At 39.9% G+C, this 14,224-nt stretch overlaps 1 protein-coding gene across 1 annotated transcript; it reads left to right on the top strand.

The window, feature by feature from the left end:
* The first annotated feature begins 457 nt into the window (after positions 1-457).
* gdf6a (growth differentiation factor 6a) lies at positions 458-6,355 on the top strand. The gene is made up of 2 exons (XM_027148930.2): positions 458-966; positions 3,903-6,355. The coding sequence occupies exons 1-2, from the start codon at positions 621-623 to the stop codon at positions 4,796-4,798; spliced, it is 1,242 nt and encodes a 413-aa protein (XP_027004731.1). The 5' UTR covers positions 458-620; the 3' UTR covers positions 4,799-6,355.
* The last annotated feature ends 7,869 nt before the right edge of the window (positions 6,356-14,224 follow it).

Genomic DNA, 14,224 nt, shown 5'->3' with positions numbered 1-14,224 from the left:
ATAGGGGGCAGTGCAGCTCCAGAAAACGCTACATTGTAAGACGTAGGACAATTGAAGGCCACTGTTCAGCTGCCCATTATTTTGATATAAACGGTGTGCCATCCAAGTAATGCATATTAACTGGTAGATTATTTTAGATGTAAAAATCCTGGGAGTGATACCAATATACACGGGTTATCAATAAAAATCACTGTTTATCGTTTTTCATGTGTTTTTCAAATAACGACTAGATATGTGTTGCTGGCAGTTTACAGCATCATTCACACAATGAGTAATACATAGCTACGGCTCCTTGTTTTTAGATTGAAATGAAACTTTATGCATGGCATCGTCTTTTAGTTCCGTTGCAGCCTGTGCAACAGATCTGTGAATATTTTCTGACGACATGTTAACCCCTGTCTGGACAGAAGTGGGCAGAGGCTTCTCCAGTAATTGTGTGAGCGCGCGACGGGTGGGCGTGTCCCAGCGGCTCTGGCGGCCTCGACGCTGGTGCGTATACAGATCGCAAACCGAGCGCACGTCACTGCTGTACCTTACTACACCGCCTGTGAGTAAAAGCGAACCCAAACGCCGGCTTCACTGTGGAGAAGGTTTCGGCGCACATTTTGGACACTGTCGCTATGGACGCCTCGCGAACACTAGCGTTATGCGTGCTCTTGGTTTTCCTGTGGAGTTTACCGTGCACCCGGTCGGCCGCGATCGTGCCTTCCTCGGGGCCGAAAAGGAACAGGGGGACCAGGAGCCCACATGATGGACAAAGGTCACCCAAATTTCTTAAAGAGGTTTTTGCGTCCTCCCCCGGTCTAAGTGGACGGGATGATTTTAAGAACTCGGTTGTGCCACACGATTACATGCTCTCTATATACAGGACTTACTCTGCCGCTGAAAAGCTCGGGCTAAACGCCAGCTTTTTCCGCTCTTCCAAGTCTGCGAATACCATAACAAGTTTTGTAGACAGGGGAAAAGGTTTGTCTGATTATTTTCTGCATTTACATGGAACACTGGTGCATTAATAATTTTAATTGTGGGGTAATGGGAGAACTGTAGAAGACATTTTTGCACATTACCAGGTTCCAAGTACAGAGTTTAGTCCTGTAGCGCACATCATTTTGCTTCAGTTTGGATGTCTTTGTAATTTATATATTTGTTACTTTTAAGACAGGGCAAGCGTTTGGCAAAGAAAGCCAAGAGTACTGGATGGAAAAACTTTTGTAAAACAATATTCCATTATGCTTATATGAAAATATAATAAGTATAGGAACCTTTAAATCCCTCTACAAAGTTTTAATATTAGCATTGGTCTTCTTATTTTGTGAACAATTTAACCCTAATTGTAACCCCGCCTTAGAATTTGGGGCGTATAGCCTACATTTAAATCGGGTTTACATTTACGTACCACGATACTAAAGCCCTAATTGGGGCATTTTCTAAATGAAGGCAATGTATAATTTTTCCAGAACTCTAGAGTGCAAGCAGCCAAAACATGCTTTCATATTCACTACCTCTCTAGAAAATGAATGTATATATAATTTATAATATATATATATATATATATATATATATATATATATATATATATATATAGAGAGAGAGAGAGAGAGAGAGAGAGAGAGAGGGGGGGGGGTTTCGACAAGCCATAGAAATACAAAACTGTATTTTAATGTCATTATATTAGATTAATTTATGTCGTAAAAGAACATTTTACGCACATTGTTTCTGATTGTCCTGATTAGAATATAGTAATTATATGAGCAAGACATCAGGGGTAAACTCAGTTTACCCAAAGTAACCAATTAATTAATTTTTAGGCCTGTTTTTATTCCCAGAGGATTACACAAGCCATTGGATGTTATATAAAAAGAAAGGGAAAAAAACATATTTTTGTTTGATTTTGATTTGTTATGTCACTGGCTGTGACCCACTGGTGGACCCTCAAAAACCCTCACTGCAGTTGATTTGATTTAAGTGTCGCTATAACCATCATTGTCTCTGTATTGCAGTAAAGAACGAGCTCAGCCAAAGAAGTTTCAGGGAAAGCTCTATATTTTTTTCGTACGGTTTTTACCTTCTTCCATGCTGCCACTTTTTGGTCCACTACAGAAAGATTTTTCAGAACACGGTGATGTGACCACTGAATGCATCTCTTTTCGGAGACAAGACAGAGGCCATAAATTCATATTTTGACAAGACTTTAACTGCATACTAAAACACTGTGCAATGATTGAAGTGCAAACAGGACAGTTTAAAAATATATCAAAAGCGAATTAGATTGCATAGCTTTGCATATATTTATGTATACTGTTCTCAGTACACTTTACTGAATGCTGGATGTTAAATATTTGATTATCATAAGCCACAAGTCTTGATAAATAACGACAACAGTCCTTTTTAAAAGCAGATATTTCCCAGGGACGTTTACGTCGTTATAGTTGCAAGATTGGACAAAAACCAGCGGATGAAATGTTTGAAAATTACCTTTGGCACTTGTAGTAACTCATTAAAACGCAGATGGTCTCTCTCTCTCTCTCTCTCTCTCTCTCTCTCTCTCTCTCTCTCTCTCTCTCTCTCTCTCTCCAAATTATATCTGGACAAATAATGTGCACGGCTGTAAGTGGGACAGTAGAGGAATTGTTTGTCTGACGGTCGGTTATCAATTTTTTAAATCTTCTAAAAAGCTGTTTAAACGGTCCTTGTTCCCAGTTAATGGCGTAAATGCCTGTGCAACTCTGAAAATGGGACTGCAATAACTTTTATAGTCAGAATAATCAGGCAACGCATTTTTTTGCACCGAAAATGTTATCGTTGGCAGAGAGCATGAAATATTAACATTGAAGTCTTTTTTTGGACGGGGTAGGGGTGCAGAACTGTTAATTATTTGTTGACTTTGTATTCGATTTATTTCAAGTCTTAAAAGTTAATGCAAGCCATACGCGGATAGCAACAGAGATAAACACACCGTTTTACTTTGCTGCAATGATGCAACTTGTGTAGAAACACACACACAAACAGGACCTGTTCTCTTTACTTTAATGGGTAAAATGAGTGGAAATTCAACAAAAGCAGGCGTTTCTTTTGTTTAGATTAAGAATAAACATTAACTTAGACAAGCATTATTAATTTATTATTTGACTTAGAAAAACATTATTATAATGTATTGTAAATCAACCCAACAAGTATGGCATATAGTTTTATTGATTTTGACACGTTGTTATCATCCTCCAGGTTAGTCTGAATCGATATTTTATTCGTCAGAACGATCAGATCAATTTCATCATGGCGTTGCTCGTGTGGTTATGTACAAGTAGGCCTCCGAATTCCCTCCTGGGAGAGAACGCATGAAGTGTGTATTGCTCGGCTACACTCTCGACCCATTGCGCCATTTTTCTTGCTGCCTTGCGCAGTCTCTCCATCAGCGCATTAACACAGTCTTCGGTTTAAGACGTAGCAGGTCAATGTGATTTTGTAATTTTGGTTTCATTTCTTAGTTAAACTGTGGTGGTCTAACAGTTTCAGATTTCGTTAAAACCTAAAAAATGAGAACGGAAGAATTTGGCTGTAAAAATTGCTTGGTAATGTTCTGTGTTTATTGGGAAAGGCGCATAAAATGTTAGAATTTGCACCTGTAATAATGAGCTGATAAACTCCTGTTTTTTGTTGGTCTAACGTGACACACGAGGGATTTTAACTTTACAAACAAACAAGAAAGCACTGCTAAATATAGAACGAAGCGACCTATATTGTAAATAATAATAATAATAATAATAATAATAATAATAATAATAATAATAATAATAAGCAGCTTTATTTTTATGGTGCATTTGTGCATTTTTTTTTTACTAAAATGTTCGTTATTTGGCGATACTGACAGTAGTTTCTTTTTTCCTTTCTTTTTTATCTGGCAGACGAACTCTCGCATTCCCCTTTGCGAAAACAGAAATATGTGTTTGATGTCTCTACTCTGTCGGCCAAAGAGGAGCTGGTGGGAGCGGAGCTGAGGATCCTCCGTAAACCCCCGGAGGACGCGCTGTCCTCTCCGTCCGGTCTCTACAACATTGAGCTCGCGTCCTGCGGTTCGACCAGGTCTCTGGACTCCGGCAGCTCCGTGGCTCTGCGCGACGCCCGAAACCCGGAGTGGGAGGTTTTGGACGTGTGGAATATGTTTAAAAGCAGACTTTCGACTCCTCACGGGAGTCAGCTGTGTGTGGAGCTCAAGGCCACTGTAGGTCAGACCGATGCTGAAACGGACTTGAGGTCACTAGGCTTTGAAAGGCGCGGCCGTGCGCAGCGAGAGAAGGCCATCCTGGTGGTATATGCGCGCTCCAGAAAGAGGGAGAACCTATTCAATGAGATGCGGGAAAAAATCAAGTCGGCTCGAGGCTCTCGCGGCTCCGAGCAGGACACCGGGTTGCACTTTAAAGCGCGTAGGAGACGAAGAACTGCGCTGAGCAACCGGCACGGCAAGAGACACGGCAAAAAGTCGAAGTCGAGGTGTAGCCGCAAGGCGCTACACGTGAACTTCAAGGAGCTTGGCTGGGACGACTGGATAATCGCGCCCCTGGACTATGAAGCGTACCACTGCGAGGGCATGTGCGATTTTCCGCTCAGGTCGCACCTGGAGCCCACAAACCACGCCATCATCCAAACTCTCATGAACTCCATGGACCCGAACAGCACGCCGCCCAGCTGCTGCGTGCCCACCAAACTAAGCCCCATCAGTATACTGTATATAGACTCCGGCAATAACGTCGTTTACAAACAGTACGAGGACATGGTTGTAGAGCAGTGCGGCTGCAGGTAGCAATGCACGACGGGAATTTACGCTTAACACACTTGAAGTAGAGGCCACCCGAACTCGAGCCCGTGTCCAGAATAAAGTTAAAGCTCCTACAAAACAAAAAAATACGTGTTTAGGCCACATAGGGTTTCATGGTCATTTCTTGCCAAAACCTGTAGTGCTTATGTTCTTATATACGTGAACTCTAAACTATCATCACTATGACACCGAACACTTTTCTACCAGGAACCTAATTTTCTATAATGGTACAGAACCCCTATTTTCATTAGATCAACATATTATAGCTTGCACAATGCCTAAAGACTTTCCCATTAGCCACATATCGAAATGCGTAAAAACAAGCTTAAAGTAGGATTTTCTTGTCTCTCCGGCAAGTAGCCCAAGGTAACAAAAGGCAGGTTTTGTGCATAACCGTCTGGACAGGATTCACTGGGGATTTTGTTACACCATTATCTATGCGGACTGAAAGGAATGGGGTGTTGGGCACCTGTTCAAACGCAGCCAGTAAATGTGTCTGAGCTCTCCGTGTTTCATTACGGTCCGGTGCAAGGTCACGTGGTGCCTTTGCCTGCCTGCGTCCTGTTTTAGAGCACGGTCTGCGCATGCGTTATTATTACACAGATTTTACAATTAATAGCTCCTGCAGTGATGACAGTAATTTGCCAAAAAGAAAATCTGAAAACAATGTTTTTGTGTTCTAAACGTCGGTGGGAATCTCTGAGAGAGAAAGAGAGACAGACAGAGAGCGAGCGAGCGAGCGAGCGAGCGAGCGAGTGAGCGAGCGAGCGAGAGAGAGAGAGAGAGAGAGAGAGAGAGAGATCATAAAAAAAACAAACATGAAATTGTTCCAATTATGAAAAAAAAACTTGGGTAAACTTTATTTAGAAGTGCTTGGACACTGCGTGGGCTCACGGTGCCTGCTACAAGTCCAGAAGACGAGCTCCTCATATTGGACACAAAGGTGGACCAGCAAAAAAAAAATTCTTCTCTGAGAAAGAGAGAGAAAAAGAAAGGATATCAGCGCGCGCGTATTCCCGAAATGCACTTCACAGTAGCGGACTGTCCGGAGCCTTTCCCCCGCGCCTGACCCACTGATGAGGGAAAAGGGACTCGAGAGAGATTTTTATTTAAATGCACATTAGCTTCGAATGCACTGTTCTTCCTTATTTGAGCTGTAAATATGTGTACAGTTAAAAACTAAAAGGCGCAAGGAGTGGAGAAATGACCAGCCACGCTTCTTTGTAAAAGTACATTTTAAATGCACTCAAATAATTTCTATTCTATAATTATTTTTTATTATTTGTGATGTACAGAGTTTCATGATAATCTCGTATTTCCTTACAGTGATACTAATTAATAATTTAAAAAAAAATGTATTCAGTACTTGCTGAGGGTGGAAATACCAATATCGATGTCTACCTCATTATGGCATAGAGTTGAAGTTTTGAGGTGCATTCAATTAGAGTGTAAAGGCTTTTTTTCTTTTTCAATTCTATATACAATATATCAATGGATAATAATCCACACTATTACTGTACTAATAAAACCGAAAATGAGTTACTTGTGTGTCACCAGTGGCTCATGAAAACACACGATAAGTGTGGGGGAAATATTTTTAGAAAATCACTAATTAGTTATTTAGTGACTAGTATAGATCTGTGTCGATCATCCTATACCACATACATTGTCCAGATTAAATTAGTAGAATTTTCACAGAATGGTGTATAAAATTCTATTTAAAGCTATTTTATACTACATTTTTAGATATCATACCTGATACACAGTGATGAATTTTTTTTCTTCCACATTGATCCTTGATTCTAAACGATTTTTTTTTTTAAAAAAAAGAGTACTTTTCTAAACACAAAACATTGCAATCGTTAATTTGCAATACAAAATCCAGTAATCAATCCAGGTAGATCAGATTGACAAATAAATCTTTAATTTTTAAAACCATCCTGCACCTTGTGCAGTGACCTCACAGCATATGGCCATGTGAGAGAAATCCAGCAGCTGTCAGCACTATGAGGCAGCATGTACGCTCAACAGGCTGTTTCTCAATGAATTAACCATCCACAGGTCAAGTTTTCTTAACACTGTAATGTTTCCCAATCTACAGATGAAAAGATTTAAAAGCAGGGATTGCTTCCATATAGGTGGCTGGCCTTGGCCTGGAAGCAATTAGAAAATTGCTTTGAAATGGCATATGTTGTCCACATACCAGTACAGTATCATGTCATCCTACACATGTTTGGTCAATGAGGAAAAATGTGCTAAACACAGCTTTTAAACTGCATCAGAAAATGACATTTGCAAAAGAATAATGCTGGTGATAGAATTATGAGTGTTAAATAGGATCTAGGAAGACACTTCAAGAATAAATCCACACATGTCAGAATAAATAATTAATTAGTGCTCAGTTCACAAATGCTGTAAAAAATAAAAATAAAGCCCAGAAATGAATTCATGCGAACCTTAAGTTACATAAAAGATAACTATAAAGTAAGCTTTGCTTCTCAGTGCCTCACATGATTTTTAGTATCCTTTCTGCTTTTTATCAGGAAAGCAGAGAAGCATTGTACCAAATCGTTCAATAAAAGATGCATATGTTCGCCAACAAAACTTGTGTTTACATTTCTATTTCCAAAATAGAAAAAAAGCATGACTGTAATACTGGCATTTCATTGTCTTTACTCCAGATTTGATTAAGATATAATGAATAGTGTCTGTGTTTGCTGAAGAGTGCACTGAGACAGGAATGTTGGATATCTCAAGAGTGTTTAGGAAAATGGACAGAAGAGTTTATCATTTTCAGTTTCTCAGTGCATTCTGGTGTTCTGTGCATTTATGAGGAGATGGCACATCCCTAGTCTCCATCTGGCTGGGAGTGTATCTTAAGACATTGCTGTTTATTTAAATGTTGTGTCTTGAAAAGTTATAACCAGATGCCTGGCAGAGGGACAGATCATTTTCAGTTTAGATTCAGAGAATGTCTTTGACATAACCCATCTGTGTGATGAGATATCAGGCTAGATGTTGGGTTGAACTCTGTGGAGCTGGCGCTTCAGTCCTGAGTAAAACTCTTAACAGTATTGAACAAAATTTAGCACACATGTACACATAGTATATTTTTACATAATTCTTCTGTTTCAGCAGGGACAGTACTGCTTAGGGAAACACACTTGGCAGTTGCTCATTAGGGAAAAACACAGGATGGAGCAGTGAAGGGATAACAAAAGGCAAAAGGGATATTTTTCTAATGGGGCATCTGCTGGCCTTCTCCTTTCTCCACAGAAGCAAGCAGGAGGCTCCTGGCCCTTGCCCCAAGCCAGCCTAGGCTTTATTGAGAAGATAAATCTGCTGGGCTTTAGCTTACCTGTTAATCATATTACTCCATGCACTCTGGAGGCCTTTCGGAAAGCTCAGACGTTTCTTTTACCTCGTTATCACTACATGGGCCTTTAAATCTGACTGAGACTTTATGGGAAAATTCTTTTTGCTGACGTCTGAGAAAAGGAAAATACTTATTAGGGATTGTTGTGATAAAGACTAAGTGCTTGTTTAAACTGTGAATGCTTTGGCTGTGCATCACACCTGTCCAGTGAGAAACTTTGTTTATCATGACATCTTCTTAAGGGTTGGTCAAATTTGTTCTCTTGAAGCAGCATTCAGTTTAGCACTTAAGGACAATGGCTTGAGTTTCGTTACTGTCGTTTAGTGGTGTCCTGTCTGAGGGTAAGTTAAAGTGTGCGCTAAGAGCAGGGTAAATTTGCACAGTGGCTCAGACAATGGTGCTGTTTAGGGACAGGGCAGGGACATGACCTCTCCATCTGGTCCTACAACAGAACAGTCACTTTCAATACAACTGCACCATCCCTCAACATTTTCTTACACTCAGAGAGTATGACGGGCACCTCAAGGACTGCTGTATTTCAAAAACAAGCTTGTGCCAGAAGGAACAATGGTACATTTGGAGTTGTCTTGTAAAATGATCTTCTGAGAAAAACAAACATGGGGCTGGAGCTGGGAGCTAGTGAGAAACAGACCCTCCAAGAGCACAGGAGTGGGGTGGGCTGAGGTCCTGATCACAGGTGTTGATTGGTGGCTTGTCTTGACAGACACCTAAAGGGCTCTGTAAAGGCACAGCTTTCACTTAAAAATGGTGCCTGCGGTGTCTCAAAAGGTCACAGCCCCACTGGCTTGCCCTATCCATTAGTCATGAAGCACTACAGCTTACCTGTCTTGCTTTTCAGCTGAGCACAATATGATTAACCTCAATTATGCTTGATTACAAGGTGTGGAGAATGTGCGGCTACATGTGAGGCTACAGCCTCTCAAAAAGATCCGACATTAATTATGCACTTTCAGATCAGATGAACTGGGCTGGCGTTAAGTTAACGACTGCTCCCAGGGCATAGGGGTCATGTTTGTGCTGAGGTGACACAGTTTTTGTGGAGAATTGTCTCAGGTTTTCCAGTGTGTGACTCTCTATGTTTGCAGTTTTACAACTCCACAGTAATGCGGTTCTGGGTAGCAATGGTACACATACAGGGAGATGTACAAAAGAGGGGCATGTGGGCTTTGGCGGAGACCCAGCCCTCCTCACCGTAATTACCCCATTACGCCTTAGTGGCGGATGGAGCTGTTACAGATGTTTTATGACGGGGGCTAGGGGGTGGCTTTTCATTTTGTCTCCCTGATGAAGGACAGATTTATGGTGTAACTCAATGATTCCATTCAAGAGTGCATTTCCACACACATTCACGCCCTTCCCCCACACAGTGAAACACACATACAAACAACAAACAGATGAGTTTAACCGGATGTGTTTTTGTAGGCTTCTGTCTGGGAGCTAGTCATATTGTATACGTTTATGGGAAATGTAGTGAGTAATAAACTGCTCATCATTAAAACTAGGTTTTCTAATGGTATTCTGAAACATTTTAATATCTGGGAATAACAGATGTTAGCATCTGACTCAATAAATGAATACTAATTACCGTAGATGATGCCCTGTGCTAACATGGATGGTGCTACATACTAGCTATGCCAATAGCTCTTTTATAATAATCTCTTTGGCATAATAGTAGTAGTATTTAAAAAAATAATGAGGTGTCTAATGTATTTCTTTAGGAGGATTCTTTGTTTGGTTTCCTTAACACAGATGCAGAAAGTTCTTTATGAGGTAATAAAACATTAGAGTGGATGTTGTGAAAAAACTAAAAGCTTGAAATGGAAGTAAATTTGTCACAAGTAACTATTACACAGCCATCACGGAGTCCAGCATTTTCACTCCTGCTCTTTTCATAGTTATTTTATTCTGTGTTCTATCTATCTATCTATCTATCTATCTATCTATCTATCTATCTATCTATCTATCTATCTATCTATCTATCTATCTATCTATCTATCTATCTATCTATCTATCTATCTATCTATCCTGGTTTTGATTATTAATATACATGCTGCAGTTTTATTCAAGTTATCCTCAGGATTGCTCCACACCAGTTTGAAGTTTGAATAGCATACACAAGTGTTCTTGTGTATGCTAAGACAGTCCCTTAGTTGATAACAGATAACAGTTATTTCTAAAAGCTAATCATTGTGAGTTGTCAGGTATGAGTCATTTAACCAGCAAGGTCAGAGGAGGAACAGTTGACATTAATCATTTACCTCACACACACAATGGGGCCTGGCGAGACTAGATAGCTCTGTTCGACCAGGGCTTTGTGACCTGAACACATGCTCCTTGTGTTTTCAATAAAAACTAAGGCAGACATTTCTGATATTCTCCTCAAAGTACTCAAAATGTGTTTTAGTTGATTTGTGCATTGTTAAAGTAATTCAAGCTGAAGCAATGCTCTGGAATAATTGTGTACATTTCTACATTGTTGCCATTCATCTTGAATCCTTTATTTAATTCTTTAAATGACAGACTGTGGCAAGTTTAATCAATTTTATTTCGTCTGGGTCTTCAGTTGTGTCACATTCTTGTTTCTGTTTGGGTGGATTTTTAATACTTTACCTGATCTTTGCTTTGTTCTTGTTTTCATGTCTCTCACATCACTTTAAGTGCCAGTCATTGAGCTCCTATGGTCCAATATTTCTGTGTGCAGAAGTATGACCTCTTTATGAACTTCTGTTAAGTGAAAGCCACTTTCAGCTATGGAATCAAATGGCAGTAACCATATGCCTTTCAAGTGATACAAAGGTGGCAAGTGAGGTGTGTGTAAGTGTGTGTGTTGCTAGAGGGATTTTAGGGGTGTGCATTGTGAAAAGGAAAGTGGTATCTCTCTTTGTGATGGTTTTGTGTGTGTGTGTGTGTGTGTGTGTGTGTGTGTGTGTGTGTGTGTGTGTGTGTGTGTGTGTGTGTGTGTGTGTGTGTGTGTGTGTGTGTGGTGATGGTTGGACATGCTGTGGAACAGAGCGACTGTCTGCTCCTCTGTGATGCTTTTACATGGATGAATGCAGTGTGAGCAAACAGCATTCCTCTCTTTGTGCTAAAGTTTGTGGGTAAGTGTCCATGTCTGTTAGGATGTGTGTTCATAGTTGCATGTGTGTGTGTCCCAGTGTTCAGCTGTAACATACCCATCTTGACCTTTAGGTTCATTAAAGCAAAGTGGAAGATGCACATTCTCCTTGATTTGCAGATCAGTGAACATTAGATCACAGGTCACAAGGAACAGGGATGCTGTCTGAAAATGTATCAGAGAAAGAGAGAGAAAGAGCAAGAGAGAGAAAGAAAAAAAAGAGAGAGAGAGAGAGAGAGAGAAAGAGAGAGAGAGAGAGAGAGAGAGAGAGAGAGAGAGAGAGAGAGAGACCACACAGAAATGGATTTAAAGTTTTACAGATTGCCTAGCATACATTTTCTCTTACTGGCCAAAGGCAAACGAATGCATCGGTCTATATGCCATGCAATAGAGTAACTGATAAATGTCTATTACCATAAATGAGACTGTTGGTGTGTATATATGTCCCCGCTTCCCTGAGAGAACACACACATGAATGTACTCACACACATTTTATTGATCATAATCTGCAACATGACCTAAGAGGAGGTTGTAGGGAGGGGAGGGTGAGGAAGGGAAAGGATGTTTAGTACAGAAGCAACATTAATTCATTCCTTCAGCTCCTCTTTGAAGAACGCAGGCAACTATGACAGGCTAAATGTTTCCAGAACTGTCACATTTCCACCCAATCCTAAAGGGCTCTCATGAGCACTCTTTCTTTCATGTTTGATTCTATTTACAAGATTCCATGATAAACAGACGAGGACAGGATGGGGTCTGTGGACAACAGGAGACAGGGCAGCAGAAGGAGGACAGGCAACATACTCCATTCCCGGCTTGCCTTTGCAAATTAGCTCTTTGTCTACTTTGAAATGCAAGTCCAAGCGAAATCAGACAACTAATCTTGAGTGTTGCAAGATTGCATTGATAAGATTAATTTATATCTCTGTCCATCTCTTTAAATACAGGTTTGACTGAGCAACATAACGACTTCTAAACTTCTAAACTAAATATTTACAAAAACAAAATAAACTTAAATGACTTGAGAATAACTGTATTCTATGAAACAATTAAAGGTGATATAAGAATGAAAAATAAAAGTTTGAGGAAATTCATAAAAGAAAAAAAAAACAAAATATGTTGTCTAGTGGTTTATCACTTAAGTGGTTTAGTGTGTAAATTAAAAACAACATTATCCTAGATAATGTCTAAATTATTGAACAAATAAAATACAGAAAGTTAAAGCAGTAATCTGACTAGACACTACACACCATTTTTTTTTGTAGAAAGCTAAAAAACATTAATAAAATATGCACATAATTTTTATAAAACAGAAAATAACTCTACAGCATCACACATTTATGACGTTTACTGCATACTATAACTACATCAATATGTTTTGGTTCTCAGATCTACAGGAGAATTAATTTTACATATCATCTATTTAACAGTACAAATACCTTATAAAGCATTTCTTTCTCTTTCTCTTTTTCTCTCTATAAACCGAACTGCGGCGTATATTGTGTCCTTACACAACATCAGATGCTAATAAAAGGCTCTTGGGGGAACCAGAACATTTCAGCTCAACTCCTCAAATAAGGTAGTAAAAATGAAAGCAAACTGGGGCAAACAAAGAAGGAAAAAATGAAAATAAAATCATTAAAATACCAGAAGAGCAGTGAATCAACGTTTCATTATACTTAATAAAAGCCTTAAATGAGCCTGAATTAATGGGTAATGTTTCATAACATGGGGCATTTAAATGCCTGTGAGTATTGTTAAAGAACTCTTTAGAAATGTCTGTTGTGGTGTCACTTAACTGCCTGCTCCTTAGACTAAGCTTGGGCCTGCGTCGGAGTGCTCTGTAAATCTATTCTCTACTCTGCGAAACATGTTAAACAGAGAAGTGATCAGGTGATAAGACTGAGAATGCGATTTCATAACCTTGCTAAAAGCTTGAAAATTACTACTACTACTACAAAAGTTTAGGCTTTTTACGGCTTTTGGGATTCCAGGGCATTTTTCCTCCTTGATGTGTCTGGGAGGAGGGATTTGCTACATGGAGAGAGAGGCTGATCATAATGAGTGTGGAAAGGATGGATGTTGCAGTGGTTGAACTTTTCTTGTTCTGACTCAGAGAAGTGACTTGGCGAGAGTTCCCACAGGCCCTGGGATTATGGCGCAGAGCTGCAGGGCTCCTGGTGGGTTTGGTATGAGGAGGGGGCATTCCAGAGTTCCAACCAGGCTGATCGGGGATGGCTACTCCTCCTCATCTTGCTCCAAGGCAATGCACTGGGCCTAACCAGCAGGATGCCCCCTGACAGGCATATCTCATTAACGGGGTGGTGGTGGGAGGGATAGTGAAGGAGAGAGTGTGAGAAAAAGAATTAAAGCAAACCGAAAAGGAGAATTTTTAGAAAGCTGAAGTCATGTGTGCTGGACTATTGTCCGGAATATATTTATGAAAGGCTATGGATACCATTCATAATGTAACAGAGGACACCAAGTGTGTACTGCCTAATAAATGGCATGTCTGAATATCTAGATTGTGATAAGTGGTTATTTTTCAGTCAAAATGCTGAAGGATGTCAGCTAGACAGGTGAAACATGAATTCCCTCTGGCTCCATCAACAGGCGGCTAGCACACATGACCTGCCAAAATGCCAGTCACCTCCAGGTATCTCCCCCCAAAAAAAGAAAAAAAAAAGAAAATCCTGTTTAGATCCAATAGACATCTAATTTGTGATCATTCTTGAATTACTCTCGAGTAATTATTCTTTGTTACTGTACTATAAGTGTTATATTGGTGTGTTGAAATTGAACACTCAAAAGGATCAAAAGTTGTGCAAATGAATCAGTTAATACATTTTTCTTCTCTCATGAGTACATTTGAAGGAAGGACTATACTTACAGTTCACTG

Source organism: Tachysurus fulvidraco, chromosome 3 (assembly GCF_022655615.1).
Source record: "Tachysurus fulvidraco isolate hzauxx_2018 chromosome 3, HZAU_PFXX_2.0, whole genome shotgun sequence".
NCBI classification, from domain to species: domain Eukaryota; kingdom Metazoa; phylum Chordata; class Actinopteri; order Siluriformes; family Bagridae; genus Tachysurus; species Tachysurus fulvidraco.
Note: the sequence above shows the minus strand (reverse complement) of the source record. Positions and strands in the feature narration are given on the sequence as shown.

What these genes read in the sequence shown, in the direction of transcription:
- gdf6a (XM_027148930.2), top strand. Translation starts at nt 621, where the DNA reads ATGGACGCCTCGCGAACACTAGCGTTATGCGTGCTCTTGGTTTTCCTG. An exon ending in TTTTGTAGACAGGGGAAAAG is followed by an intron (nt 967 to 3,902) that starts GTTTGTCTGATT and finishes TTTATCTGGCAG; the next exon opens with ACGAACTCTCGCATTCCCCT.